Source organism: Chinchilla lanigera, unplaced genomic scaffold (genome assembly GCF_000276665.1).
Source record: "Chinchilla lanigera isolate Chin_1 unplaced genomic scaffold, ChiLan1.0 scaffold00036, whole genome shotgun sequence".
NCBI classification, from domain to species: Eukaryota; Metazoa; Chordata; class Mammalia; order Rodentia; family Chinchillidae; genus Chinchilla; species Chinchilla lanigera.
The window spans coordinates 1,641,445-1,669,131 of NW_004955437.1; the positions used below are offsets into that span (position 1 = coordinate 1,641,445).

The 27,687-nt window shown below is 43.7% G+C and overlaps 2 protein-coding genes and 1 pseudogene across 4 annotated transcripts; 1 reads left to right on the forward strand and 2 right to left on the reverse strand.

The window, feature by feature from the left end:
• Window positions 1–2,592: 2,592 nt before the first annotated feature.
• Window positions 2,593–15,650, reverse strand: LOC102025724 (HLA class II histocompatibility antigen, DP alpha 1 chain). Of its 3 annotated transcripts, XM_005389468.2 has the most exons (6): window positions 15,636–15,650; window positions 9,454–9,627; window positions 5,567–5,809; window positions 4,989–5,270; window positions 4,662–4,812; window positions 2,593–2,969 (listed from the first exon to the last, which is right to left on the reverse strand). In XM_005389468.2, exons 2-6 carry the CDS (start codon window positions 9,533–9,535, stop codon window positions 2,966–2,968), a joined length of 762 nt encoding a protein of 253 aa, XP_005389525.1. In that variant the 5' UTR covers window positions 9,536–9,627; window positions 15,636–15,650; the 3' UTR covers window positions 2,593–2,965. The 3 variants fall into 3 exon arrangements, with proteins under 3 accessions (XP_005389525.1, XP_005389523.1, XP_005389524.1); XM_005389466.1 differs by lacking the exon at window positions 15,636–15,650 and having other exon boundaries at window positions 5,567–5,812; XM_005389467.2 differs by lacking the exon at window positions 2,593–2,969 and having other exon boundaries at window positions 4,658–4,812; window positions 5,567–5,812.
• LOC102010306 lies at window positions 11,674–13,132 on the reverse strand (annotated as a pseudogene).
• On the forward strand, window positions 13,648–25,108 carry LOC102026469 (HLA class II histocompatibility antigen, DP beta 1 chain). The gene is made up of 6 exons (XM_005389469.2): window positions 13,648–13,824; window positions 17,248–17,511; window positions 23,372–23,653; window positions 24,138–24,248; window positions 24,547–24,570; window positions 24,868–25,108. Exons 1-5 carry the CDS (start codon window positions 13,728–13,730, stop codon window positions 24,564–24,566), a joined length of 774 nt encoding a protein of 257 aa, XP_005389526.1. The 5' UTR covers window positions 13,648–13,727; the 3' UTR covers window positions 24,567–24,570; window positions 24,868–25,108.
• Window positions 25,109–27,687: the final 2,579 nt, after the last annotated feature.

Genomic DNA, 27,687 nt, shown 5'->3' on the forward strand with positions numbered 1-27,687 from the left:
TTTGGTTTTTCTCCGGTACCGGGAACCGAACTCACGACCTTGTGCTTGCCAGGCAGGCGCTTTTGCCGCTGAGCTAAATCCCCAGCCCCTACATATATCTTCTTTCAAATTAATTTTTTAGCCCAGGATGTAAGTCCCTTCACCAGTTACTTTTTAGTTGATCGTCCTTGAGTATCTCCGATGTAATTCCTTTCTGGGTCAGTCATCTTCTAGATTCTCAAGAGTGAGCCATAGGAGCCAGGCGTGGTGGCACACACCGGATAATCACAGCACTCCAGAGGCTGAGGCAGGAGGATTGTCGTGAGTTTGAAACCAGCCTGGGCTACAGAGTGAGCTCAAGGCCAGCCTGAACTGCAGAGCAAGACCCTGTCTCAAAAAGACCAAAAAAAAAAGTTTATTGGTACATTTTAGATCTAGATATGCCAGGCGTGGTGGCACACTCCTGTAATCCCAGCACTTGGAAGGCTGAGGCAGGAGGATCATTGCAAGTTCAGGACCTGCCTGGGCTACAAAGTGAGTTCAAGGCCAGCCAGAACTGCATAGTGATCCTGTTTCAAAAAGAAAAAAAAAAAAGAGAGAGAGAGAGAGAGAGAGAGAGAATGAGCCATAGATCATTGATTTTTAGAGCTTTCCTCTTTCCTAAATTTGTAAAACTATAAATTACCCTCCAATTATATATCACAAAGATTTTGATATAGTACATTTTCACATTCATCCAATTCAAAATATTTTCAAATTTTCTTCCTGACTTTTCTATAGCGCCAGTGCTAATTAGACGTTTACTTTTCAATTTCTACATTCTTGGGATTTTCCAGATGTTTTTCTGTTATTGGTTTCTAATTTAATTCTGTAGTGATCAGAAAATATATTCTGTACAGTTTCAACTCTTCTAAGTTTCCTGAGGTTTTTTTTATGACCTAGAGTAGGGCCTATCATCTGGATGTTTTATGCCCGTTTGAAAATAAAGTATGTTTTGTTGTTATTATGTGTAATAGCAGAATAGATAATGTCAATTAGGTAATATTGGTTGGTTGATAAAAGTATTTAAATACTCCATGCACTGATTTTTTGTTGTTTAGTTGTTCTGTTTACTAAGACAGTTGTGCTGAAATGTTAAAATATAACTAGATTTCTTTCTGCTTTTATTTTATGTATCATGTGCTTTGAAGCTTTTTTTTATCAGGTGCATACACAAGTTAGGATTATAATATTCTCGATGGATTTATCTTTTTATATTCATGAACTGTCCACCTTTATTGATGTTGAGATTTCTTATTCTGAAATTCTATACTTCTAACACTAACATAGCTACCAACATTCCTACCATTAGCATTATTTTCCCTTTAAAAAAACTTTTTACCTATCTTTGTGTTCATTTTAAATCTAAGGATTATGTAGACAGGTATTATGTATTTTACTTTTTCTGTGTGCATTTTGACAACCTTTGACTTTTAATTAGAGTGCTTAGCTGATAAGACAATTAATTCAATTGTTGCTATCATTGTGTTTAACTCTATCATCTTATAATTTGTTTTCACTTTGTCTTTCACTTGTTTATTTTGAATTAACTGTGCTTGCTATTACATTTTATCTTCTTCATTGGCTTATGAGCTAAACATCTTTTTAGTAGTTTCTGTGGTGTTTAAAATATTCATCTTTAGGGGCTGGGGATTTAGCTCACCGGCAAAAGCGCCTGCCTGGCAAGCGCAAGGTCATGAGTTCGGTTCCCGGTACCGGAGAAAAACCAAAAAAAAAAAAAAAAAATTCATCTTTAAATTAATAATTCTACCTTCAAATAATAATATGCAAGAATTTTACACTACATTTACATTTCCCCACTTACTTGTAGTGCTGTTGTTTTCATACATTTTACCTTAATTATGTTATGAACATGAAAAAAGTTGTTATAATTGTTACTTTTCTTAATTCCTTAAAATTTTTAAAAAACAAAAATAGAAAACCCTTTTATATTTGTCTGCATTTTTACTAGCTTATGCTTTCATATTAACATGTAGAAAACATTCTCTAGAGAAATAAACCTTTGCTTAAATAAGACATTTTTATTCCATTTTCAGCATTGCTTTTCTCAAATCTTTGACTATAAGCCCTGATAATTACAATTTAGGTCCTCCCACAGAGTGATATAGACAAAGCAGGTGTGAACTGGAATGAGTAAGAGAACTTTCTTACTTTCTTTGTTAGCTCATAGTTTCTCATTTGAAAAATGTATTCCACGGTTACAATCTAGACATGGAAGAAAGCTCAAGGGTTATGGATGGGATCCAGGTCAGCCTCACATCTTAGCTCAGACAGTCCAAATCTCTTCACTTAGAGATTCAATTACTGCACTGTTCAAACTACATCAAATCAAAGCTTAATTGAAGTGAAATTTCTCCCAAAATCCTCTCTTCACAAAACCCTGTCTTGTACTTTGTGAATAACTCAGGGATAAATTAAAATTCACAGACCCTTATACCCTCAGGAAATGACAGCTTACAGTACCTACATCCATAAACCAACCCAAAACACACCTTCATAAAATATTGGTCCTATATGACCCAGTCCTAGATTTTTAGCAAGGAGAACTCAGACTTTGTTGGCTCTGAAATACTGAAGAGTTTATTGGTCTCAGTATTCTCAGAAAGGGGGCAGTAAAGGGCTCTGCTGAGGAAACCCGAGGCTACGAACTCCAGCGAAGCGATGATCTCCACGCCAGCATTAACAGTGATCCATTGCCTTGTATGTATTGGGAACATTACTAAGGGCTAAGGGCTCTAAGGTCACAAATACGGACTTGAAGGGTCCTCAGATGGGATCAGGCAAGTCCACAGCCTCAGACTTGAAGCATCTTCAAGGAAGTTGATCAGCAGAGTACAGAGCACAGGAATTGAGAATGAAGCTGAGGGTAGAGTTTGTAGGGCACCTGGGATTCAAATTTCTCCTTAATCTTCTTTCAGAAATTTTTTCACCTGCAGCAAGACACACAGTTACAAATGGCATCCTGGGTTCAGGTCTCCAAGCTCAGACACACCTTCCCTATCTGCTTTATAACCAATTCCCACATTTCCCTGCCCTCCTTAGGTCCCAGGGAAAAGGTGGATTTCCCTGCACATGCCCTGGTCCTTCAGGCGAGTAGCAGTCAGGAGTCAAGGAGTATCCTGACATCAAACTCCACCTCAAACCCCAGCTGACTTTAGGGACATCCCACATGCTTCGAGTCTCCAAAACATCCTCAAAAAAAGCAAAGCCACATTGCTGAGGTCAGAGCTCAACTCTGAAATGATGGCTGTGAAGGCAGAATCACTGTTCACACTGTGTAAAGCTCCTCTGTGAAAGAGTTTCAAAACCAATGTATATTTTCCCCTAAGGCCTTGGTGGAACATCTGGAACTGCACAATACTTCTTCCTTCTGTAAATTCATTATCTTCTTGGCTTGTGTGGTAACATTCTCCTCATTCTTTTGCCTACATTATGTCTTCTTTTTCTTTATCATTTTTCATTTGGTAGTACATGAACCATGTATGCCTGCCTTAGGTCACCCTGCAAGGCTTTTAGGGGCACATACATGCCTGGAATGCAGGTCCCCATGAAAATGCAAACATTTGCTTGCATCACACAGAATCAAAAGTAATGCAGATTTTTCAGATGGAATACAGACAGGTGGGGCCCTGAAATAAAATACTATGGAACAGCTGAAAGCAAAGACTATGTGCACACATTTAGATCTATGATATATTTTGGTCAATATAATTTTGGTCAATTACAAAAGCAAGTACTTTGAATAATACTACATATTATACAGGGTATATACAAATAAAGAGAAACACATCAAATCCATTTGAACATTAATCTATAGGAGAGGATGGAGCTCAGATATGCACAAAGGACTGAAGGTAGAATAAACAAATTAAGAGTCAGAATTTGGAGGTGCCCATCGTGACAGAATCATCCACTGAGTAATATGACTGACTTAGCACTTTGCACCTGGGGTCCAGCTTGAATAATAATGATGATGATAATGCATAAAACAAGATGATCATCATAGAAAGATCACTATATAATAGGAAAAGAATTATATAAAAATATAAATATGCAGTATGAGCTTTGCCATTCAGTGACCCATGAAGAGAGAGCAAACTGGATATTAGGCTCCTGTCACACCATGTTGTGATTGTGTGTAGACACTGATCTGGCTCTTAGAGAGTTCATACTTTGCATTTTCTTTATAAAATAAGTAGTGCAGGGCAATGACTAAGCCAACAGCTTCAGATCTAAACTTCCTGGATTCTAATGCTAGCTGCACCACTTCCTAGTGTGTGACCTTGATCTAGTTCCTGAATGTGGCTGTGTATATACGAAGATATAATCATTTCTCATGTGTTAAATGATGACAGTAGCAGGACTTACCTCATACAGATTACTTGTGAGTATAAAATGAGGTAATATAAATGCTGAGAACAGTGCTTAAACATATTAAGTACTCATAAATGATCAGTGTTGTTATGGTTATGCAGCTCTGTGCTGTTAATCAGGTAAGAGATCATATAGAGTTTTTCCTCTTCTCAAATAGAGTTTTTCCTCCTTTCTTTGGATACAACAAACACCAGATTCCCCCTTCTTTTCCTCTGTATCCTAAGATCCCCAGCTCCATAGTAACTCACAGGGGTCCCTGGGCGCGGGGGTCGCGACTGGAACGCAGAGCCCTGATGATGAGCACGGTGCCCACGATGATGCCCACCAGGCCCACCAGCAGGCCCAGGGCACAGACCACAGTCTCCGTCGTCTCTGTCACCTGGATGGGCTCCTGGGGCTCTGGGGAGAGATGAAGATTTGGGGTCAGGATGTGTGCTGGGGATGGGGCTGGCCTGGGTGTGCATGGAGGTTGAAGGTCATAGGCCAGCTGATGGCACATTAGGGTAAGGGGAGGGGGAGACTGAGGCCTTCAGTGCTGGGAATAGAGGTCATAAAGGGGAAATGAGGCTCCATACCCCAGTGCTTGAGATACGGCTCGTCCAGGCCCCAGTGCTCCACCTTGCAGTCATAGACGTCCTCGGTGTTGGGAAGGAAGGTCAGGTAGAGGAACTTGTGGAAACTGTAATCTGTGCGTGGCAGGAAGATGCTCTCTGAAACACCTTCGGTGACTGGCTGCCCATTCCGCAGCCATGTGACATTGAGCACGGGTGGGAAGAACTTGTCCACATGGCAGATGAGGATGTTGGGCTCGCCCAGCTCCACGGGCTGCTTGGGAAACACGGTCACCTCAGGGGGATCTGGGGGAGGACAAAACCTGGTGAGTGCCCCGTGATCTGGGACGAATCACAGGGGCTTCATCTTGGGGTGTCCTCTACCTCAGGCTCAGAGCCAAGAGTCTCACTCCACTGAAAAGCCTCACTTGGGTCACCCTTTCTCTTGAGTGACAGGGACAATGCAGGCCTTCCGCTGCACTTGAGTGAGCTCGTGGTCACTCGGCAGTGAGTATATAAGTCTCCCATTCTGTGTGGAGGAGGAGCCCTCCCATCCCTTCCCAGCTGGGTGCTGGACAGGAAGAAGCAAAGGTGGGCATTACCGTTGGGGGCCTGGGTGCGGTTCGAATGATGGATCACTGCATTCAAGTTGTTCTTCAGTATGGCAATGTTGGCAAGCCCGCCCTGAGCATCAAAGGTGAAGGCTTGACCAAACTCTGGCAGATGCCAAACTGTCTGCTTCTTCTCCAGGTCCACGTAGAACATCTCATCCTCATCAAACTCAAACATATACTCCCCTGACGGGCTATGCGTCTGGACAAACGCAGCATTAGATAACTCATGGTCTGCTGCATAAAGAAAGTAGAGAAAAATGTGATGAAATATAAAAAAAAATATGTATGTAGTGTAGGCATGAGAATGAAGAAAGATTTATTAATGTAAAAGGCAGAAAGAAAGAGATCAAAGAATGGAAATATGAAATAACCCCAAAAAAGAGAGAATGCTGAGGAGATCAGAGCAGCTCTCAAAAGAAATGGGGGAGGAACCAAAGGAGAAGAGGAGCAGTGAGCAGTCCAGCTGCTTCTTGGGCACTCAGAATATGAATTTTCCAACTCTATGGAGCTATAAATAATAACAGTGACTATGATCACTTGTTAAGCACATATTATGTTCTGGGCACCATTCTAAACACCTTATATATTTTACTTATGTAATTGTCTCTATAACCCTTTGAAGCAAATACCTGATGTTCTATTTTTCAAATGTGGACATGCGGAGAGGTAAAGTAACTTGCTTAAGGTCACAGAGTTCTGTGCAACAGTAGAGAGTTTTTTTCTCTCTGTCTCTCTTCAGAAGTTCTCAATTCTTCTAATGCCACAGATGTAAACTTGTTTTTAGAATCTTGAGAGTGGAGAAGGAATATTATTGTTCTCATTACAGAAAAGGAAGAAAAAGGAAAGACTGAGAGAGAAGGAAAGTTTCTTCAGAAGCCGAGCATGGTGCTGCATGCCAGTAATCCCACCACTCTGGGAAGCTGAGGCAGGAAGATTGAAAATTCAAGCCCAGTCTGGGCAACTTAGCTATGGATCAAGACTTTGTCTCAAAAATAAATAAATAAAAATGGCTGGGAATGTAGCTCAGTGTGTTCAATCCCCAGTACCACAAAAAATTCTTCAAATTATATTATTATTTTTTATTCTTTTTAATTTTATTATTCAATTTAATTTTAATATTAATTTAAAATTTAATTTTATTATTTTTGTTTTATTCTTTACACTCTTATAAGTTTCTATTTTATTTCTAAATGTGAACCTGCAGTATGCATAACTTTTTTCATATTTTTCTTTTTCAGCACACAATATCCAAAAACACAGTACAGATAACTTAGCATTCATTTCAAACTTTCTCTTTTAATTTTTATTTTAAGTAGAAGTGTAAGTATTGGTGAGTTTGGAAGGCTTGAGAGGCATAATTTTTGTTTAGAACTGTATGGTAAATAACAAAGCTAAGAGAATACAATAAATTACCATCTTTAAATAAAACAATGACTGCATGAGAGTTTCTGGCCTTAGAGTGACAGGTAAGAAAGAAAGGGGACATCAGGGCTTACATGGCCTCACCTCCTAAGTCCTGGATTTCCCTGTGGGTTTGCAGCCCAACATATATGGACCTCATCTGTGCTTGGACACAGTAACAGCAAGAATGACCTATCACAGGAATCCATCCTCAGTTCAGAGGAATCATTTGCAGGAAGGAGTGTAAAACAAAGAGAGACAAGCTCTCCAAGAAGAAGATTTTTTAGAGAACTAAGAAGCACTTTCAGCCAGGGGTGGTGGCACATCCCTGTAATCCCAGCAGTCAGGAGGCTGAGGCAGGAAGATTGCTGCAAGTTCGAGGCCAGCCTGGGTTATATAGTTAGTTCAGAGGAAGCCTGAACTATATAGCAGGCCCTTGTGATAAAAAACAAACAGACAAACAAACAAACAAATGAAGCATTTTCAAAGGAGAATTGAGGACCCAGAGATACATGAAAAATAAGGATGGAATAGGTTATAAAAGCTGTAAATATTGTCCCAATAAGAAAGCAAGAAGTGAACTGCAGTGAAACATTATCGATAACTCAGGTCAGAGAGACCTGGAAGAGCACCCACCAGTTTTAATCTCATGGCATTACTGATGGCCAAGAGGGAGCGTCCTCACGACACAAGGGAGACAGAAGTCAGAAGCTTAGTTCTGAAGCTGAGCAAAAGGAAACAGTATCCTCAGCGCAGGTTGCAAAGCATAGGAAAGGTTTTTCATGGTGGGTTCATGTTTGCTTTTAATGTAACAAAGGTGTTTATATGTTGTCAGGGAGGGAAGGAGGAGAGCAATAAAGACAGAGCTGAGTTAATCAGTAATGTGATTTCTTTAGATGTGCAGAAACTTTTCAGTAGGATGAGATCCCAGTTGTTGATTCTTTCAAGTGTTTCACGTGCAATTTGGTTTTTATTCATGAACTCAAACATACATGTGCAAGCACCGCATTGTGTCACTAGTGTAAAACTTGAAAGAGTTAATTTAAACTCGGAGGTATGATAGACACTGTGAAATGATAGGAAACCACCAAAGAGTAAAGGGCTTCTGGGATGTGGGAAAAGAGAAGGGAAAGAAGGAGAAATTTTGTATGTATGTATATACAGGATAGATAACATGGTTGTTCTATCTGCTGTTTCTATGCTGAAAGAAACTGTCAATGATTCTTTGGTTGACCAGTATTGCATGTCTATATCTGTTTTCATGAGAAGCCACTTTGAAGATATCAATATGTAATACAACCACCATTGTTAATTCCCTACCACTTTGTTTGTAACTCTGTATTGTCTGTATTGTGCTTGTGATATGTTGTAAAATGTTGTATGTCTGTTAATGTTTCCCTCCTTTTATCCTTAAAATAAAAAAAAAAAATCAGTAATGTGTATCACGAATCCCAAAACATCTCCACACCTGTATGAAGATTCACTGTGGAATGTGTTATAACACAGCACTGCAAATAACCCAAGGGCCTTTAACAAGGCATGAGGAACCTCTGTTTCTCTGTCATCCACCCTCCTCTTCACTTCTACCTATGCCTGGACTCCCCACTTTAAATTAAACAGTCTGAGGGCCAGCATGCATCTTTTATATCACGAATTCTAATCTTCATGTTAGTATTTTTTTTTTTTTTTGGATGACAACATCACGTACAGTTTGATGTTCCAGTGTCAGCAGCAGGGAGAAGGAGCATTATCATGATTTACAATCCCTGGCTGAGTGTGTGGTTCCCCAAAGTCTAGAACACTCATTGCAATAACTGTCTCTTGTGTCTCTCAAGACCCAAATTACAAGGTTAACAAAACATGAAAAGCTGCTGTCTTGAGACCAGCTGCAAAGATCCTAGGAGAGATCTAGGAACTTGGGAGAGAGGGACAAATACAGGAGCTCTCTTAGAAATCTCTCCCATAGATTCTGACACACAGAACCCACACCTCCAGGCCCCTCAAAAGCAGCCACACAAAGCAGAGGCTGAGGATCCAGGAGAGATGGAGGTGTGAGGTCTCAGCAGGGTTCCATTAAAAGTCCTTGTGTAGAGAAGTCTGGGAAGGCAGAGTATGAGCTTCAGAATCAAATCTAGATTTGAACCCTGGCTTATGGACTTGTAGTATGAATTTGGCTAAGTACTGATCTTTTTTGAGTGCTACTGTTTTAATCTCTAAAGTGGAGGGAATAATATCTTCACTGAATGTTCTTGTGAGATGTAAATGTGGACAGAATGAAATGGATGCCTAGAAAATTTTGGCTCTTCTTTCTATGATGGCAATTAGTGTAAGGGGGACAAAGACGAACGTCACATGAGGAAACACAGAAAAAGGACTTGGAGGAAAACACTACATTCCCTAAAATCTGCTAAGCAGTGAGCTGGTTTCCTGCTCCCGCCTCTCACCCAGACTCTCCCACCGTCCTCAGCACTCACCCTTGATGGCCGCAGCCCCTGGGAGACTCAGCAGGAAAGCCAGGGAGAGGGTGCTCAGGATCACAGCTCTGCTCTGGAACATTCCTCCTTAGGGCACACGGCGAGGGGAACAGTGAAGAGGTCCAGAGGCAGGGAGGGACAGAGAAGGGCTCTGAAACTAAGGGCTTCTACAACCTGAAAATAGCCAAAGAGGGTGGGGAGGAATCAGCATGGTTAACCTTAACCAATCAGAGAGGCAATAGAGCTGACGCTATCTGTTGCTGGGTAAACAGAAGACTGAAGAGAGCTGGAACAGAGAGGAGGATTTTCAGGTAACAGCAGGACCCAAGTAACTCCAGCTCATAGTTTGTTTTCAGAGTTTGAGAGAGAGAGACTTAAATTGTACATGCTTCTGACGGCAAATGCTCTATATCGTGCTATTATATGTCTTCTTGAATCCCCACGCCTAATCCTCATCAAAAGCATTCAAATTATCCTTGATGTTTTGTCCACAATTTTTCTAAACAATATAAAGTTATTTCACCAAGTTTATAAAAATATCCTGCTGTGTTTTTAGGGATAAATACACTACCTTATGAAATTAATCTTTCTTTTAGGCCCGCCTATCTGCCATATCCTCCATTTGTCCTTTTACATAGAAGGTTTTATAGTTTTTATTCAGAAATTTTAATTAACTTGAATGAAGTTGATCCTCAAAACTTTTCCATTCCTGCTTACCTTTATAAGATTGTCACAGTTCTTACTATCTAGGTTTCTTCCCCCTCATACGTAAGCTATCTGAAGTAACATTTTTTCTCTTTAAATTACTAGTTATTTTATTTCCTTTTCATATAAGAATAACTAATAGAGTATTGTACATGATAACAATGGGCACTTTTATTTTAATCTTTGTGTTGTTATTGTTGCTTGCGACAAGATTACTATTCTCTCCAGTTGTGAGCTCCTGGGCTCAAGTGATCCTCCTGCCTCAGCCTCCTGGGCAGCTGGAACTATGGGCTGATTTTGTTTTATTAGGGATTTTTCTAATGCTTTCCTATTACAAGTAGTATTCATTTTCTTATTTTATATTTTATTGATCATATTTAAGAAATTACTTTTCCTTTTCATTTGAGATATTTTTATTTTGAAGTATTTCTTGGGTATTCATATGTAAGATTATAAAGCACTTAACACTTAATGTAATAACAAAAGTATTTTTCCTGTCTTGTGGCAGCCTTCCTTTGCATGAGCAATAATTACGTATTAACATTTTAGTACACAGAGGTGCTACTTTTAATGCTTTACAAGTATTATCTGATCAAATCATCACTTCAAGACCATCTTATTAATGTCCATTCTGAAAATAAATTACACAGACATTGAGAAGCTAAGTATTGGACTATTCATCTATAGTGGATAAATGACAAGGAGTAGTTTGATTTAAGCACTTTTATTCACAAACCTCACCTTTTATTTTATAGTTGTATACTGACTCATTCTTAGTAGATACCTTATATTACATAATTATTGTCTTCTCTTGAATTTTATATGCCAGTATAAATAAACAATGTCAGTTTGACATTTTCTTTATTGGAATTTGTGATCCAACAGAATCACACTTATCAGTTTTAAAATGGGGAGTAATATTCTGTGAAAATATTTGTGATGAACACAACAAAATCAGATGTTTTTGAGGAGACAAACTTTGATTTTGTTCTTCATTTCATTACTAGTCTATTTATATTCTGTAGACTTTACTATTCCAAAGCAATTTCAGATATATTTATCTCATTTGAAATTAAAACACTGCTGCACAAACAAGTTATACCAGTCCCACAGAAAGGACACAAACTGAAGATCAAAACAGTGCAATGGCCTTCAAGTGGCCTCCGAACTTGGTAGTACAGCCGTGAACACACTCACATGTGGAAGTTCCCTAGACTGAGCGTGCTTGACACTGCTGAAGCCCCATGAAGGCACTTGGGGCTCCTGGGCCTCTCGGGTTGTACAGAGCTCTGGGAGAAAAAAATACAGATGTAACAGTTCTCAGATCCCCTTTGAGCAGAGGCAAGGCAGATAAATTTGGGGGTGCCTAGGATTGGCACTCCATGTGTGTATAAATCATACCATTCCCTGGCCTTTTATACAACTAGATGGCCCTGCCCTATCGACGTACTGTGGGTGTGCAGAAACTGCAAGGCTGGGGGAATGATAGTTCCCATAGACCGGTCAATGGAATTATTTTTTCACTGTTCAAGCTTTATTTGGTGTTTTAGTTGGTATGACACTTCGTTGGCTGCATTGTTCACAGGTAGATCTTTGTTTTTACATTATACGGCAATGTACACTACTGGATTTTACATAAAAAGTAAAATCCTTTAAAACAGTACGCACAGGACATGCAATATTGGATTTGTACAATGGATACCCAGCTGCCACCAACTGGGAAAAAAGTCAATCTAGGTTTGGTTGGTGAAGTTATACAACAGAGTAATGTGCATCTGGTTTGAAGGGTACCTAGAGCCTGTGTGACACTAGCAGTGGTGTCAGTGGGCTGCTTTATGCTGGACATATGTTAGGGCAATACAAGTTAAGTACCATTGGGCATCAGGATAGATCTGTGGGGATTTGTGAACCACTCCTATTTCTAACTTGGGAAACTGATATTTTTCTTAGGCCATTTTAATACTGCTGCTTTAACCACAGATCAGATAGAAAGGACAATATGCACTACCTCCAAGAGAACCCTCCTGTAGCCCAGACAGTGACATGGTGACACTAGCAGACTAAAACTGCAGCTCCCACAGGGGATCTGCACTCTTTAAACAGGGTTCTTCTTCAGAAGTCACAATATCTGAGATTCCATTTTGTTCCAAGACACAAGGAACACTAAGGAAGACACCATCCTTTATTCCATAGGTCTCTTAGTCATGGTACAGATTGGATGCACCCTTAAGATTCTTGATTATACTTTCTGCCAAATCTACCACAGACAATCTAATGGCCCAGGAACCTTTTAGTTTGATCACTTGGAAAACACCAACAACCACCTGTTCGTCAATCTCCTTCCAATGCTCCTTGTCACCATCAGTGCCTAACTCAGGGCAGATTCTTCAGGGAGAGACCAGCAACATTCACTCCACTTCATATAGGTATAGTAGCATCTCCCTGGGCCCCAAGGATCTATCCATGGCAGCTTGGTGGGTGAACTCCCAGCCTTTCCCCCGTCAGGTAACGGAACCGGGCTGAATCCAGATTGCAAGCACTTCCAATAACACCCACTTATCTTCCAAGCCATATATTTGTTTGTTTGGTTTTTTTGTTTGTTTTTTTTGGTTTTTCTCCGGTACCGGGAACCGAACTCACGACCTTGCGCTTGCCAGGCAGGCGCTTTGCCGCTGAGCTAAATCCCCAGCCCCCTTCCAAGCCATATAGGTCAAGAGATCTGCTGGATTAGAAACAAGCAACTTGCAGTTTGGGCTGTGCTTTTCAACATTAGGAATGAACTTAAAGATGTTCACATTATGCTGACCAAATCAAGATGGCTTTCTCCCTTTTGCTGCTGTGACCCAGCTGTGATAATGACCAGCATGGAGTGTGTGATTCCATTATAGTCTTTGCCAGAGGCAGGTCTTGGTGTTCCAAGGAAAAGGCTGCCGGGCTGGAGATCCATCATCTCTCCCTTCAATTTATCCTCCATGACCTCAACAAGAGCAAGTTCACCTGCCAAGTCCCTCATTAAGATACTGCTGGCTCCAGCCATGCCAACAGCACCAACCCTGACAACTGGGATCCTGGGGGAGCTGTTCTTCCTTAAGGAGGTTCGCAGTCAGATGGTCCTTGAGACTGGCCTTCTGGGCTTAGAACCAAAAGGAACCGGGAGCACATGTGGAGCGGGCATCAGGGCACTTAGTTTTGCATTCCAGACTCAGCAGCAGTGGCTCCAGCACAACAGATTGTTAGAGATCGCTATTAGGTCAAAGAAAACACTGATCTTCCAAAACTTCACAACTCACAAAGATAGTTAAGGTGATAATGCTCTCCTCCCTCCATCACCTTCAGTGCGATATACACTGAGTTTCCAGACCTTTCATACTAATGATCTGCCCAGTGAGTGATGACTCACAGAAAGCTTTGTGCCCATTGGTTCTTTGCTCAGAGTCTGTCCAATCACAGGGTCGTGGGAGACAACTTTGCCTTGTGGTCTCTGATATTTCACCCAGGAGCTCCACTTAGTGAGTCCTTCATTCCCTGACAACTTCTTTCTCTGTCTCACCAGCATTTCCCACTCCACGATGGCTCTACATATCCCTGAGGCCCCCTGGATAGCAGCTCTGACCACGGCACTGCTGGTGCTGAGCAACACGGTGGTTCAGAGCAGGACCACTCCAGGTAAGGGCAGAGCAGCGATTGCTGGAGGGCCTGGCTCAGGGAGCAGTGCCTGGGCCTTTCTGCTCCGGGGACCAGACTTTGAGAATGGCTGTGGGTTCTCTTGCCACAGCCCCAAGTCCTTCTTAGCAGCTAGAGAATCAAGCTCACCTCCTTCTCCTTCCCATCCAGCCCGTCTGTTCTCTCCCAGGGACACGGGCACAGTGGGCAGGGGACGGGGGCCAAGGGGCCATGTACCTGCTTCTTGTAGACCGTGGGCCAAGAGGTCGGGGATAACTTCGGGGGACAGGGTTTCCAGACACAAGCCGGCCTCGAGGATTCCTCACGTCTGCATCCCAGCCCTGAGGGGAGTCAGCTCACCCTGCCCACTCGGTGCCCAGGGACTGCAGGGCTTTATGCTTCCAAGACAGAGAAACAGCCCAGGCCATAGGACAGAGATTGATAGACTGTGGTTCTGCTCTGATTCCATTCTTCTTGAGGCAGATTCTTCCAGCCTTCCCAGAGCTTGGTTAGGCCCTGTCATGACACGGTTTGTAGAAAGAATGAGATGAGGATGTGGAGGTCTGTGGAAAGGGACCGTGGGAAGGGACTGAGTAGAGATGATCAGGCAGCCCAGAAGTGTGACTAAATGAAAGATCTCTTCCTCACATTGCTTCCAGTGGCTAGAATAGTATGAGGACTTCTGTGATCCGGTATTTCTTAGATTGCTTCTTAATTGCTAGTTCAAACTTATACACAACACCACAGGAGGAAGTGCTGTAAAGTAACTTAGTTTTCCACAAACTCCCCGCCACCATCTTTCACAGATCCTTTTTTTTTAGACCCTCCACACCCCTCCTAGGATTCACCTAGGATACACTGTCTTCATTTAACCTCCTCGGGGCTGGGGATTTAGCTCAGCGGCAAAAGCGCTTGCCTGGCAAGCGCAAGGTCGTGAGTTCGGTTCCTGGTACCGGAGAAAAACCAAAAAAAAAAAAGACCCTGTCTCATTTAACCTCCTCATTTTCCTCCGGCAACTGTATTTCAACCTCCTGGTCCCGCTCCTCAAACCCCAGGGCCTCTGCTGCTGCCTCAGGTCCACCTGCTGGGAGGGCGGGGAGCACCTGCCCTTGTGGGTGACAGAGGGCACCGAGCCCCGGGCAGCAGGACCGCTCAGTGGGAACTGTGCCTTCACATCTTGTGAATTGGAGGGGGAGGCAGCTGGGGAAGGGCCCGGAGGAGTGTGGAGGACACTGAGTGAAGGCCAGCAGGGGAGGTGGGGCAGCGCCAGTGTCCCAGCGTTCCGTGGGTAATGGGCAGTGGGAGTGGTCAAGGAGACCACCAGGGTGGAGCAGACAGAGTGCAGAGGGGCAAGGGACGGTGGGAGGGGAGTGGTGGAGGGACGCGGGTGGATGGACATCTGTAGGATCGGGATGAAGACGTGTGGGTTTGTGAGCAGCATGGAAGGTAAGTTCCTACCCAGAGCAAATGCTCAGCAAGCACTTCCAGAGCAACAGGGAATGTAGGGTGAGGGGGCGCGGCGGACCACACCCCCCCTCACACTTTTCACTCCGTACAGATTTCCAACTTCAGACAGAAAAGGCAGCAGAGAGCGGGGGAAATGGCTGCGCTCCCTGCTGTGGGCTGGGGGATAAGACACCGCCCACCGCCCTAGAAAGAAGCAGCTCAGCAGATGGGCTCCGAGAAACCAGAATCAGGGGGGCGACAAGCTTTTGACGCTGGCTGACTGAATGTGCGCTTTCTAAGGCGGGGTCTCCCTCCCCTCACACCCGCTGCCAGGCGTTCAGGCCACATCCCAGGCCCTGTCACCTCACCTGGCCTCGTGTAGAAGCTTGGGGTGCATTGGAGTCTTTCCTTGTGAATCACTCTTCTGGCATTGTATCCCCAAGTGAAATCGCTAGGAAAAGCCAGGCGCAGTGAAAATCGGGCGAGCGGCCTCTGTAAAGCGCACTTCATCCCTCCACGCTTGCACACTCAGAGTGGTCCCGGAACCCGTGTGATTGATCGGACTTGGCGTTTAAACTTCTGGTATCTTTTCCAATGAAGTGACAGAGCTTGCTGTTTAAAAACCTACTTCATAAACTTGCTTAGAGCGCCCTCTAATGGCTTGTTTGTTTTACCTCACTGACGAGGAAATACTGAGAGCTCTTAGATGTTGGGTATAAAGTCAAGACAGTATGTGTCGAGATGTTCGCCTGTGCGGATGGAGTTCATACCCACAGAAACCGCCTTAATTTCCAGCGTGGTCAGGAGCAGAGCAGGCCCAGGGATCCTGTAGAAGCACACAAAAGCAAGAGCCCACTGTGACTTTCGCACTTGACAAACACCACAGCCCTGAACAGAAAGAGCAGCATGTGGGGAAGGCCGCCGCACTTCCCCATGTGGAAATTCCGCATCAGTGCCGCTAGGTCCACAGCGGGGAAGTCCCCGCTGCAGGTCTCTGCTTGTGTGGACTTCACTGATTAAATACATTCCGCACCTTCTGAGATCCAGTCTTTCTGTGGCCATGCTCCAAAAGTGTGAAAGCTGCCTTCTCCTTCAGGCTGGGCAGCCTTTCTTCACATTAACTTTCAGAAAGTTGTAGGACATCTGTGTGTACATCCCCAGTCTACAAAACAAGGAGTAAACAGGGTGCATTCAAGACACTGACACGGAAGAGGGCGTTCTGCAGTGGAGCAGAGAAAGAGACAAGGGAAGGCTTCTGGAGGAGGTGACACTGGGGCTGAGTGTCGCCCAGGGGGTCAGGTGGGAACCCTGATAGAGAAGACAGGTTCGCTGTACATCCCAGTTCCTGCTGCCCCTGCAGCTTCTCTGCCCAGGGACGGGGAGGCCCTGCTCCTCCCCGGGACCCCGCGGGAAGTAGCTCTGGCTCCCCCAGTGCCAGCACAATCGCTGACCCCAGCGTGCCCTCCCTTTTCCAAAGCCACTGAGTCCCTCCCCAGCAGGGAGTCGCGTGTTCAGTAAACCCTCCCGGTCAGGATGAGAAAACCAGGCCTAGAAAGGTTCCGTGGTGTGCGCCTGTAATCCGGGTACTCTGGGAGGCTGATGAAGGAGAACTGCAAGCTGGAGTACACCCAGGCACCTAATTTAGCAACTCAGAGACTTAGTGAGACCCCGTCTCCAAGAAAAAGAAAGCGGTGTGGGGAGGAAAGGAAAGGGTCGGTGACAGTCCAGGACGGCAGGACTCGGTAGTTCCAGATTCGGCCCTGAGCGGGAAGGATCTGGTGGGACAGTTGTTAGCCGTGGTCAGGGATGCGCAGGGTCCAGGAGCACCAAGCTGGCTGCCCACCCGCTAGGTCCAGGCGCTGTGAAGTGGCCGCAGGGGCCGGGGAGAGGTCGGGCTCAGTGCTCTGTCCCTGGTATGTCCGGGGTCACTGGGTTCTGGACTCCCGGGCACCGGGTCAGCGCCGCGCCTGCTCCCCGCAGAGAATTTCCTGTACCAAGGGCGGCAGAACTGCTACGCGCGCAACGGCACGCAGCGCTTCGTGGAGAGATACATCTACAACCGCGAGGAGTACGCGCGCTTCGACAGCGACGTGGGCGAGTTCCGCGCGGTGACCGAGCTGGGGCGGCCGGACGCCGACCACTGGAACAGCCAGAAGGACATCCTGGAGCAGAAGCGCGCTGTGGTGGACACGGTGTGCAGACACAACTACGAGATCACGGCCCCCCTGACAGTGCAGCGCAGAGGTGAGGCCGCGGGGTCTCGGGCGGGGACAGCGCGACCTCGGGGCTGCGGGAGGACGCGGGGCGCCGGGCTGGGGCTCGGGTGGGCGGGTCCGGGGTGCGGGCTGCGCGGGCGCCGGACGGAGAAACCCTGGGACCGGGCCGGGGGGCAGGGACGCGGGGAAGGGGAGGGGAGGGGAAGAGGAGAGGTAGGAGAGAGGAGGGCGGCGGGGTCTCGCGGAGGAAACAGGACGCGGGCACCTGAGGAGGCGCGGCGGGAGAGGAAGCCGGGGAGCCGGAGCGGGCGCGCGCGGAGGAGGGGGTGGGGAGGGCGGGGCGAGGACGGGAGCCGTGGGCCGCGCCTGGACCCTGGTGCAGGTCGTCTGCAGACGGGTCGGGTCGAGTCAGGGTCAGGAAGGAGCTGGTCCCTGGGCTGGGAGCGGTCCCTGAAGGCTGAGCTCAGAGCATAGGTTTTGAGGTTGACTTGGGGTTCATCTGCGGCTCCCCATCACTGTGTGAGGTAACTTGAGCTTAGGAAGTTGCCGCAGTAATTAGGTGAAAACGTGCCCAAAGCAAGACAGAGGATTGGCAGCCGTCGCGGGGCCCAATAGTGTGTAGGAACATACATGTACCTGGCATTTTTTTTTTCATCTTTAAAAAAAAAAGTTTAGCCTACCGTGGTGGTGCACGGGAGGCTGAGGCGGGAGGATCCTTGCGAGTTCGAGACCGGCCTGGACTGCAAAGGGAGCTCTAGGCCAGCCTGAACTGCACAGCGAGACCCTGTCTCAAAAAAAAAAAAAAAAAAAAAAAAAAAGAAAAGGAAAAAAGATTTTATTGGTGCTTGTTTGTGATACACAATGAATACATGCATTACGGGGAGTTGGTACCCGAACTTACTGCATTTTAATCCTTTTTCTCTCTCCTTCCCTTCCCCTCTCTCCCCTCCCCCTCTATCCTTGGGTCACCTTCCTATCTATCACCTTTTTTTTTTTTATTCTGCTTTTTAAACTTGTTTATACTTTAGGTTTTTCATATGAGAGAAAGGATGTGATACTTACCTTCTGGGTCTCATTTGTTTCATTTAACATTAGGGACTCACGATGCATCCATTTTCCCACCAATGACAAAATTTATTCTTCGTGGCTGAGTAATACTCCATTGTGTACACTTTTTCTTTATGCATTCATTTGTTACTGGACATATAGGCCCATTTCCAAGATGTAGATATTGTGAGTTGTGCTGCTATAGCAATGGATACCCAGGTATCACTGTAATAGGGTGTCTTTAATTCCTTTTAGGAAGATACCCAGAATACGTATGGCTGGGTCAAATAGAATTTCTCTGTTTAGGTTTTTGAGGAAGTCTCTATACTGATTTACATAGTGGTTGTACCAGTTTATGTTCCACCAGCAGTGGAGAAGGGCTCCTTTTGAGAAGTGTCTCTTTACTTCCATTTCCAATTTTGGAGGGCTCTTTTATTTACTGAGGCTAATTTTTTATATTTCTTTATATATTTTGGGATTTAGTCATCTAATGAGTAGCTGGCAAATGTTTTTCCCATTCTGTACATTGTTTCTTCACTTATTGGATGTTTCCTTTGCTGTGCAGAAGGTTTTTAATTTTATATAATATCATTAGTTGTTGCTTGTGCTATTTCTTGTAGAACGGGGATTCTGTGCAGAAAGTTCTTGCCCGTGCTCGTGTCTTCAAGAGTTTAACCCACTCTGTCTGCCAGCAGAGTCAGGGCTTCTGCTTTAATAGCTAGGTCTTTGATCTATTTTGATTTGATCTCACTACAGAGTGAAAGATTCAGATCTAAATTCATTCTTCTGCATGTGGATGCCCAGTTTTCCCAGTATCATTTGCTAGAGAGTCCATTTTGTCTGCTTCATATGTTTTGGGCCCCTTTGTAAAAGGTCAGATGGCTGAATGTGCCTGGGTTGTTTCTTCATCCTCTGTTCTGTTTTATTGATCCACATTCTGTTCTGGGGCCAGTATCATCCATTTTTATGGCTGTAGATTGGTAATATAATTTGAAATCCGGGATTGTGATGCTTCCTGCTTTGCTCATGTTGCCCAGGATTGCTTTGGCTATTCTGATTTACCTGATTGGCTGTCTCACCTGATTCCATATAAATTTTAGGATTTTTTTCTAGTTCTTTGAAGAATGTCATTAGTATTTTGATTGAGATTACGTTAAATCTAGGTGTCATATTTGATAATACGGCCGTTTTTACAATATTGGTTCTGCCTATCGAGGAACAGAGGACGCCTTTTCAGAGATCTTCTTTCATCACCTTTTCCTAAATAATGTAGTTTTGATTTAGAGCTCTTTCACATCTTTGGTTCAGTTAACTTGTATGTATTTAATTTTTGAAGCTATCATAGATGAGATGATTTACCCAGTTTCTTTCTTATTGTGTTCATTGTTGGTATACAGGAGAGGTATTGATTTTCGTGTATTTGTTTTGTGTCCTGCTACTTTGCTGAGTTTGTTTATTATTTCTCAGAAACTTTTGGTTCAATTTTTTGAGTCTTTCAAGGATCAGGTCATCTGTGAATGAGCAGGCAGTGCCTCTCAGCACATTGGGAGAAGAAACACGCATGGGGAGACAGTAGAGCCAGACAGAGGGACCATGGATTGTCTCCTGGGCAGGGCAGGTGGGCTGGAGGGAGCAGGACCTGAGCAGGACGAGGTCAGCTGAGGAGACAGAGCCAGGGGAAGAGCACAGAGCACTGAGTCCTGGGAAGAGGGACATTTGAATTCCTCCTACCCTGAGGGTATCCCTTTCACTTTTTTCTCTTGCCTGGCTCTTCTGGCTAAAGTTTTAAGTGATAGTGGACATTCTTGTTATGAATTTGATTTTAGAGGAAAAGCTTTCTGTTTTTCTCTATTTGATGATGTTGTCAGTGAGTTTGTCATAAATGGCCTTATCAGTTTAAGATAGAGTTCTTCCCCCTATACCTATTTTCAGTATTATCATGACTGGATGTTGGATTTTGTCAAAGGTTTTTTCCCATCTGTTGATACGAATATTTAGCTTTTATCCTTGTTTGTTTATGTGACTTACTTATTTTTTTGATTTACATATGTTCAATGAACCTTGCATTCCTGAGTGAAGCCAACTGATGATGTATGATCTTTTTAATAGTTTGTTGCACTCTATTTGCAAATATCTGGTAAGATATTTTGTAGCTATGCTCATTAAGGAGGTTGGCCCCGAGTTTTCTGTTTTTGTTAAGTCCACATCCAGTTCTGTTATCAGGGTGATGCTAGCTTCCAGGGATGAGTTTAACAGTCGTCCTTCTCTTTACACTTTACTTAAGAGCAGAACAGTTAATGCTTAAGTTTTTTGACCAATTTTGTACACTTATATCTGGTAATCTGAACAACTAATTTGAAGACAACAATATGCAATATAACAACCATTGGTGAATTCCTACCATCTTGTGTAGTGGAACCCTGAACTGTTTATAATGTTATTTTTTTTATTTTTTATTCCTTTAATGGTTTGATCAATCTTGCATTCTTATATCTGATAATCTGAGCAACTTCATTGAAGATAACAGTATGTAATATAACAACCACTGTTAATTCCTATCATTCTGTTTTGAAACTGTATCATTTTTACTGTTTTTGCTTTGTTTTGTTTTTGTCTATATTGTTATTTTGGGGTTTTTTTAGTCTCTATAAAAAAAAAAAAAAGTGTGTGGATATTGGCTTTAGATCTTTTCTGAAATTCTGGTATTTTTAGCCATTGGGTTCATTGACCCCTGGGCTTCTAAATGTTGGTAGAGTTTTTCACACTGCCTCTCCTTCATTGCTGCTATTGGTCCATTCACAGTTTTTATATCTCCTTAGCTCAATCTGGTCATTCATGTGTATCTAAGAATTTCTCCACTTCTTCTAAGTTCTCTAACTGACTGGAATATAAAATTTTGAAGTAGTTTCTTATAATCCTCTGAATTTCCACAGGGTTGGCTGTAATTTCACCTCTTTAATTTATAACTGCATTGATATGGTTTTCTTCTCCACTGCCTCCCCCAGTTTCTTGGTAACTTTGACTAAAGATTTATCTGTCTGTGTTGTAATTAGCTCTTCCAGGCTTCCCATTTAACCAGACCAGCATTATAAGAAGCCGAGTTTTTTTAAAACAGGAAATGACAAAGTCAGAGTTATGTTTTCAGAATATTAAATGGGTTAGAAAGAGGAGGGACTGGATTCAGAGAGATAGAATAAGAAAAACTTACTGTTGTCTGAGGAATAGCAATTATAGCATGAATTGAGGAGAAAAATGAAAGCTATGGAATTTCTAATGTAAATATACAACAAAATTCTAGAGGTAACTGAGCAGATGATTCATGGGCATTTAACAGGCAGTTGTAGAACACACAAAACTCTTTTCCATTTGTGCAATGTGTTTTACTGAGTGTGAGAATACACACCACTGAAGCTGTAGATCTAGTGCCAGTGCCAGCTAGAGGTCAGATGTATACTCCAGGCAAAGTTCCTTACAGAATGTGGTGGGCTTTAAAACAGACAAGCCACTATAGCTTCTGACTTGCATGAGACCAGGAGTCCACAGAGAAGAGCCATTTAAATTAATTTACAAATTACAACTCAGACCAAAGTGGAACTGGCAGGTGAACTGCGAGTTTATCAAAGTGGTTAAATAAAAGCTGTAGCTAAATGTAAATCATGTGGAGTGGAAGAAGGTTGGCGGTGTGGACACATCTCGGCACAAAACCAAGCTGCTAAAGAAAACAGTAGATCCAGATACAGTTCAGAAACATCCTTCTACCTGTCCCACTTCAGGGTATCTGTGTTCTCTGGGAAGCAAATTTGAAAGGAATTGGGATATTAAGCACTAGAAGCTCTAAAGGGGACATATCTACTGAATACACTTCCTCTTGAGGCAAATGGCTCTTTTCTGGTCTCGGGAGGGAATGAAAGTCCTGGCGGTCAAGGTCCAGGATACTCACTGTCGCTAGGGCTGCTCAGTCACATGCAGCATGGAAACTGACAGATGACCATCAGGCAAGAGTGACCTGAAAGAAGAAGCTGAGGAGAGCACAGAGCATCAGACAGAGAGCTGGAGAGGTGCAGACAGCACCTGCAGATGGGTTCTCTCAAGCGACCAAGAAAGACACCGCAGAGGAAAAACTGCAATAGACTGGAATGCCTAAAATCAAGCAGATGGGACTTGAGATATTAGGTTTCAGTGTACACTGATTCCCTGAAAATAACCCTAACCTACCCCCAGTAAGTTCTAGTCTTTTCTAAAATTATGCTAGAACTGGTTTCTGGGGTGGGTCTCATCTTCTGAGAATGAGGGTTTTCCTGTAAACATAAAGATTGTGGTTTTAGAGTAGGAGCAGCCATAAAATATGTAGGCTACCTGCAAAATAAATCATTGTCACACTTGTGGCATGTATTTTAATGTTTGTGATCTAAAGTGGTAGACCAAGAGAATAGCATTTTCCATATATCTTAACTTTACATCATTCATGCAATTTTGCTTCCCTTTCCTAAAGACAGAGCATTGAAAAAATAGATAGTTTGACAACTTGGGAAATACTCTTTTTCAAAAGACTATTAGGGTAATCAATGGCTTATAATTACAACTTCTGTTAAAAATATAACAAAGTACTGCTTTTGTCTTGCTCCAAATCTTTTCAGTTCATTATGTAATTAATGATTCTGCATATTCCACTGGAGGGTCAGTTTCCATCATTGTAGTACACCCAGTATCTTCTTCCCAAATGTCACAATGTCTCCCCTTATGACATTTGTACCTGTAGCATCTAGAAAACACTTCTTTAGTGAAGGTGTCTGGGAAATAATAATCTCTGATGTCATTCCTTTTATCCTCTCCCACCCTAGTCCAGCCTAAAGTACACGTGTCCCCTTCCAAGAAGGGGACCCTGCAGCACCACGACCAGCTCATCTGCCACGTGACAGACTTCTACCCGGGCAACATTGAGGTCCGGTGGTTCCTGAATGGACAGGAGGAAACAGCTGGGATCGTGTCCACCAACCTGATCCGTAACGGGGACTGGACCTTCCAGATCCTAGTGATGCTGGAAATGACCCCCCAGCAGGGAGACGTCTACACCTGCCACGTGGAGCACCCCAGCCTGGACAGCCCTGTCACTGTGGAGTGGAGTAAGTTTCCCACCTTCAGGGACCTTCCAGAGGCCACAGTCTGAAAAGCAGGGAGCACAGCGGCTCCAGGGTCCGCTCTTCTTGTCTGCACACTGGGCCATAGCTGCACACTGTGTTTTCTATGCAAGCCCCTGAGGGCAGTACTGAGCTTCAGGAAATAGAAACCCCCACCCCTGACCTAGAGGATGATGAGGGTTCAGTGATCAGGAAATCTGGGGTCTCCTGAACCAGCCTCACACACAGGAACCGTTCTTTTCTGTCGGCCTTTCAGGCTGTTCTGCCTGTATTGCGAGGCAGCTGGTAGAATCACCATTTGTCCTCTAGGTGAAGTCACCAGCGTTAAGCCTGGAACTCGGGACTTAATGAGTCTCATTCTCACCGCCTCCTGCTCATGTTCCACTCCAGGCTCCAGGATCTCAGGCAGGACATGGACTGGGATGTTCCCAGGGGAGGCGAAACTAACACTGGGTTCTGTTTGTCTCAGAGGCTCAGTCTGATTCGGCCCGGAACAAGAAGCTGACGGGAGTCGGGGGCTTCGTGCTGGGGCTCATCTTCCTCGCAGTTGGCATCTTCATGCACATAAGGAGCAAGAAAGGTAGGAACAGCTGCAAGGTTCCTAGGAAGCTCGTCTCTTCCATGATTTACCCCTCTCAGTGGTAAGGGAGGAGACAGAAAAGTGATGCCACAAAATTCTAGAAGCCACTGAAATAAAACTGTCAGGCAAAGATGAGGGAGAGAAGGATCCCCAGGCTGGGGTGTAAACCCACCAGGGGCACCAGGTTTCCAGTTACTCAGACTCGTGGGGACCATGGAAAGTGGGGTGGGACAGTTTCTCTCAGCATCTAAGGTGGATTCAGTGGCTGAATACACTCCCTTTTCTCCTTCCATTTCAGGTCAACGTGGATCTCGATAAACAGGTAATGTTATTGCTTTGCTTCTCTGCAGGGGAGGGGCTGCAGAAGAATGTGAATGCTCTCTTTGCATTGTGATACTACAGGGAAAAGGGTTTCAGTCGTTGACTTAACCTTTCAACCTCAGCCCTTGGATGAATGTGGGGAAAGAACCTTGCTTTATCTCACTGAGAAAGAAAGGTGAGATCAGTAGTATTTTTTAAATCAGGCTGAGTTTTATCTCATACGACCATCACTTTCTGTCCTGAGTCTTAGGGGAAGAGGGGTCAGCAACCTGGAATAATTTTTTCTTTACCCCTACAGGGTTCCCGATCTGACCACGAAGACTAGATGAGCCTTGGAACAAGGATTTTTCTGTTTCTTTAGTCCTGGAGGCTGGCCCTAAGCTAGACCCCAGCTGCCCAAGAGGATGTGACTGCCACGTCACTGCTCTGAAACGTTTCTGTAGCGCTGCTCTTTCATCCAATGCACTTCTCTCATCAACCAAGCTCCCTTCCCCTCCTCATCATAAATAAAGTCAAATGTCATTTTCTTTTAAAAATACGCACTGAGTTATGTCTGCCATTGCTTTTGATTGAAGGTTTTGGTGATCAATCAGTTAGTAAAGAAATTCATCGTCATTTAATGCAGGCAAGAAAAAAATGAAAATGGCACTCTCCTAACTGCTGCAGAGGCGCCTGTGGGACCACCTTGTGCGATTTCTGTACCTCATCGCTCTTCCTCATGATGGTGTTTGCTCCCTCCATCCCTGCACATCTGCAGCCATTGTTCTTAGTTACACCCTGGTGGGCAGACTGACTCTGAGTCCCATGACCCGTGTTCGTTGATTCAACATGTGACTATTAAGAGCATGCTTTACCATTGCCATTAATAAACACAAAGAACGTCAGAATTAAAGCTTATAATTTAACCAACTTTCACCTTTTCTTTGCATTCAGAGTGAATATTCCTTAACTGTACACAGGGCTTAGCCTTTGCAATGCATCAGGTAGAAGGTGGGGACCTCACCTGAGTCTGTAGTCATCGTCTTGTGACACCTCCTGTCCTAAAAATTTATATAGCAGGAAATGCATCGCTGTTGTTAAGACCAAAAGAAAATGTGCAACACACTCAAGGGTAAAGGGCAACTGGGATGTGGGGAAAGAAGGAGAAATTTTGTATGTATGTATATACAGGATAGCTAACATAGTTGTTCTACTGTCTTCTATTTCTTTGCTGAAAGAAACTGTCAAGTGAGTCCTTGATTGATCAATATTACATGTCTCTATCTGTTTTCATGAGAAACCACTTTGAAGATATCAATATGTAATACAAGTGTTGTTAATTTCCTACCACTTTGTTTGTAACTCTGTACTGTCTGTACTGTTCTTTTGCTATTTTGTAAAAGGCTGTCTGTCTGTTAATGTTTTCCTCCTTTTATTTAAAAAAAAAAATACAAGAAAATGTGCAGTACTTTTTCCAAAAGCAGGTTTTTTTATATCATCTAAAATGACCATGGATTTTGTATTTCATACTAAGTTATCTTTAAATCAAAATAGAGCACGTATTTAGATTGTGCTGTCTTTGTATATAAAAAGTATAGATTAGGGGCTGGGGATTTAGCTCAGCGGCAAAAGCGCCTGCCTGGCATGCACAAGGTCGTGAGTTCAGTTCCCGGTACCGGAGAAAAACCAAAAAAAAAAAAAAAAAAAGTATAGATTATTTCACCCTGATGCACACTCTGAGTGCTCAGCAGCTCTTGTTACACAAGCGTGGTGCTTCTCCTCTCCCTGGCTTCTGAAAGCAGCTTCTGGGCTTGGGTGCCCCTGTGCATCTGCTCCTGCTCATTTCCCACAGCTGCAGGGCTCTGCTCACAGTTTCCTCTCAAGTCCTGCTCTGCATTTGGAGACCAGATGCCCCCATTTCCAAGAGAGGTCAGGGCCAAAGGTACAGATGTGAGCATCACTCATACAGAAGTGAGTACAGCTGGCTGTGCAGAAAGGATGGACTGACCAGGTAAGAGAGTCAGAAAGGGGATCCCAGGCACAAAGGTAACCAACTGTATTTAACATACTATGCATTGAGGTTTATTTAATTTTCTTAAAACGAGAACTAGGACTTTTTCTTTTAAATGTGGAAACCAAGGCTTTGTTGAGGTCTCACAGCCATCACATGACCAAGCCACAGATAAAATGTGAGCCGTGTTTCCAAAACCCATGTTCTTTCCGTGACTCCACCAGAGCTAATTTAAAGAGAGTGGCCTTTCCCGGGTAAAACACAGTCATCCCTGATCGCCATCCTTCACATTACATCTGCCTGTGAAAATGTTGCTGTCTTGTTTTGTGTGGTAATTTCAGCTGTTGTGATAAGGACAGGATAAAATATACCCTTTATTTCTCTCTTTTTCCTTGTTGTATTCAGGTCAAAAATATGACAAATCAATGCAGCAGAAAATTAGTATCATTGTAATCCACTGAGTCAAAGAGAAATAAAGACCATGAAATCCTAGAAAGACTTAAAATCTAGATCAGTATTGAATCCACAGACACAGAGCACAGAAATTCCACCTCAGAGCCATCATGCACTGAAAAATCATAAAAGATATCTAACCAGTCTTCCTCAACATGCCTTGCCCGTTACACCCCTTATCATAGGCTGGACAGTACACAAAGAGGAGGGAACATTCTCCAGACCTGTGTCTTAAGATCAGAAGCTGAGGTTTCTACCTCCACATCGAGGAATACAAGTTTCTAAAAAGCTGAAGGTATAGGAGATGGGGAAATGCCCCAGAATTGCAGAAAAAAGGCATCAAACATGACCAGTTGGAATCACAGAGTGCATATGATATAAATCATAAAATATTTCTACAGGGTAAATGTGTCAAGCTCCTACAATATAATGAAACTATATGAAACATTATTAATAAAAGACATATTGGATTCTGAAAAGTTTTCAGAATGGCCGTTGGCCACGGGCTCAGGGATGCTGGTGATGTTCCATTTCCTCACCTAGGTACAAGTTACAGGGGCTTTAGCCTTGATCTTCACTGGCTGTACATTATATTGCACTTTATATTGTTTCATGTGTTTGTTGCAAATGTCGTGGAATTCATAATAAAATTCTTGGAAAAATAAGAAAGGAGGA

Excerpts from the sequence above, each read along its gene's own strand:
- LOC102025724 (XM_005389466.1), bottom strand. The coding sequence starts at position 9,535 with ATGTTCCAGAGCAGAGCTGTGATCCTGAGCACCCTCTCCCTGGCTTTC. Across the intron at positions 5,813-9,453 it reads AGGGGCTGCGGCCATCAAGG|CAGACCATGAGTTATCTAAT; the intron begins GTGAGTGCTGAG and ends TTCTTTATGCAG. Across the intron at positions 4,813-4,988 it reads GCCGTATCTCAAGCACTGGG|AGCCCCAGGAGCCCATCCAG; the intron begins GTATGGAGCCTC and ends ATCTCTCCCCAG.
- LOC102026469 (XM_005389469.2), top strand. The coding sequence starts at position 13,728 with ATGGCTCTACATATCCCTGAGGCCCCCTGGATAGCAGCTCTGACCACG. Across the intron at positions 13,825-17,247 it reads TCAGAGCAGGACCACTCCAG|AGAATTTCCTGTACCAAGGG; the intron begins GTAAGGGCAGAG and ends TGCTCCCCGCAG. Across the intron at positions 17,512-23,371 it reads CCTGACAGTGCAGCGCAGAG|TCCAGCCTAAAGTACACGTG; the intron begins GTGAGGCCGCGG and ends CTCCCACCCTAG.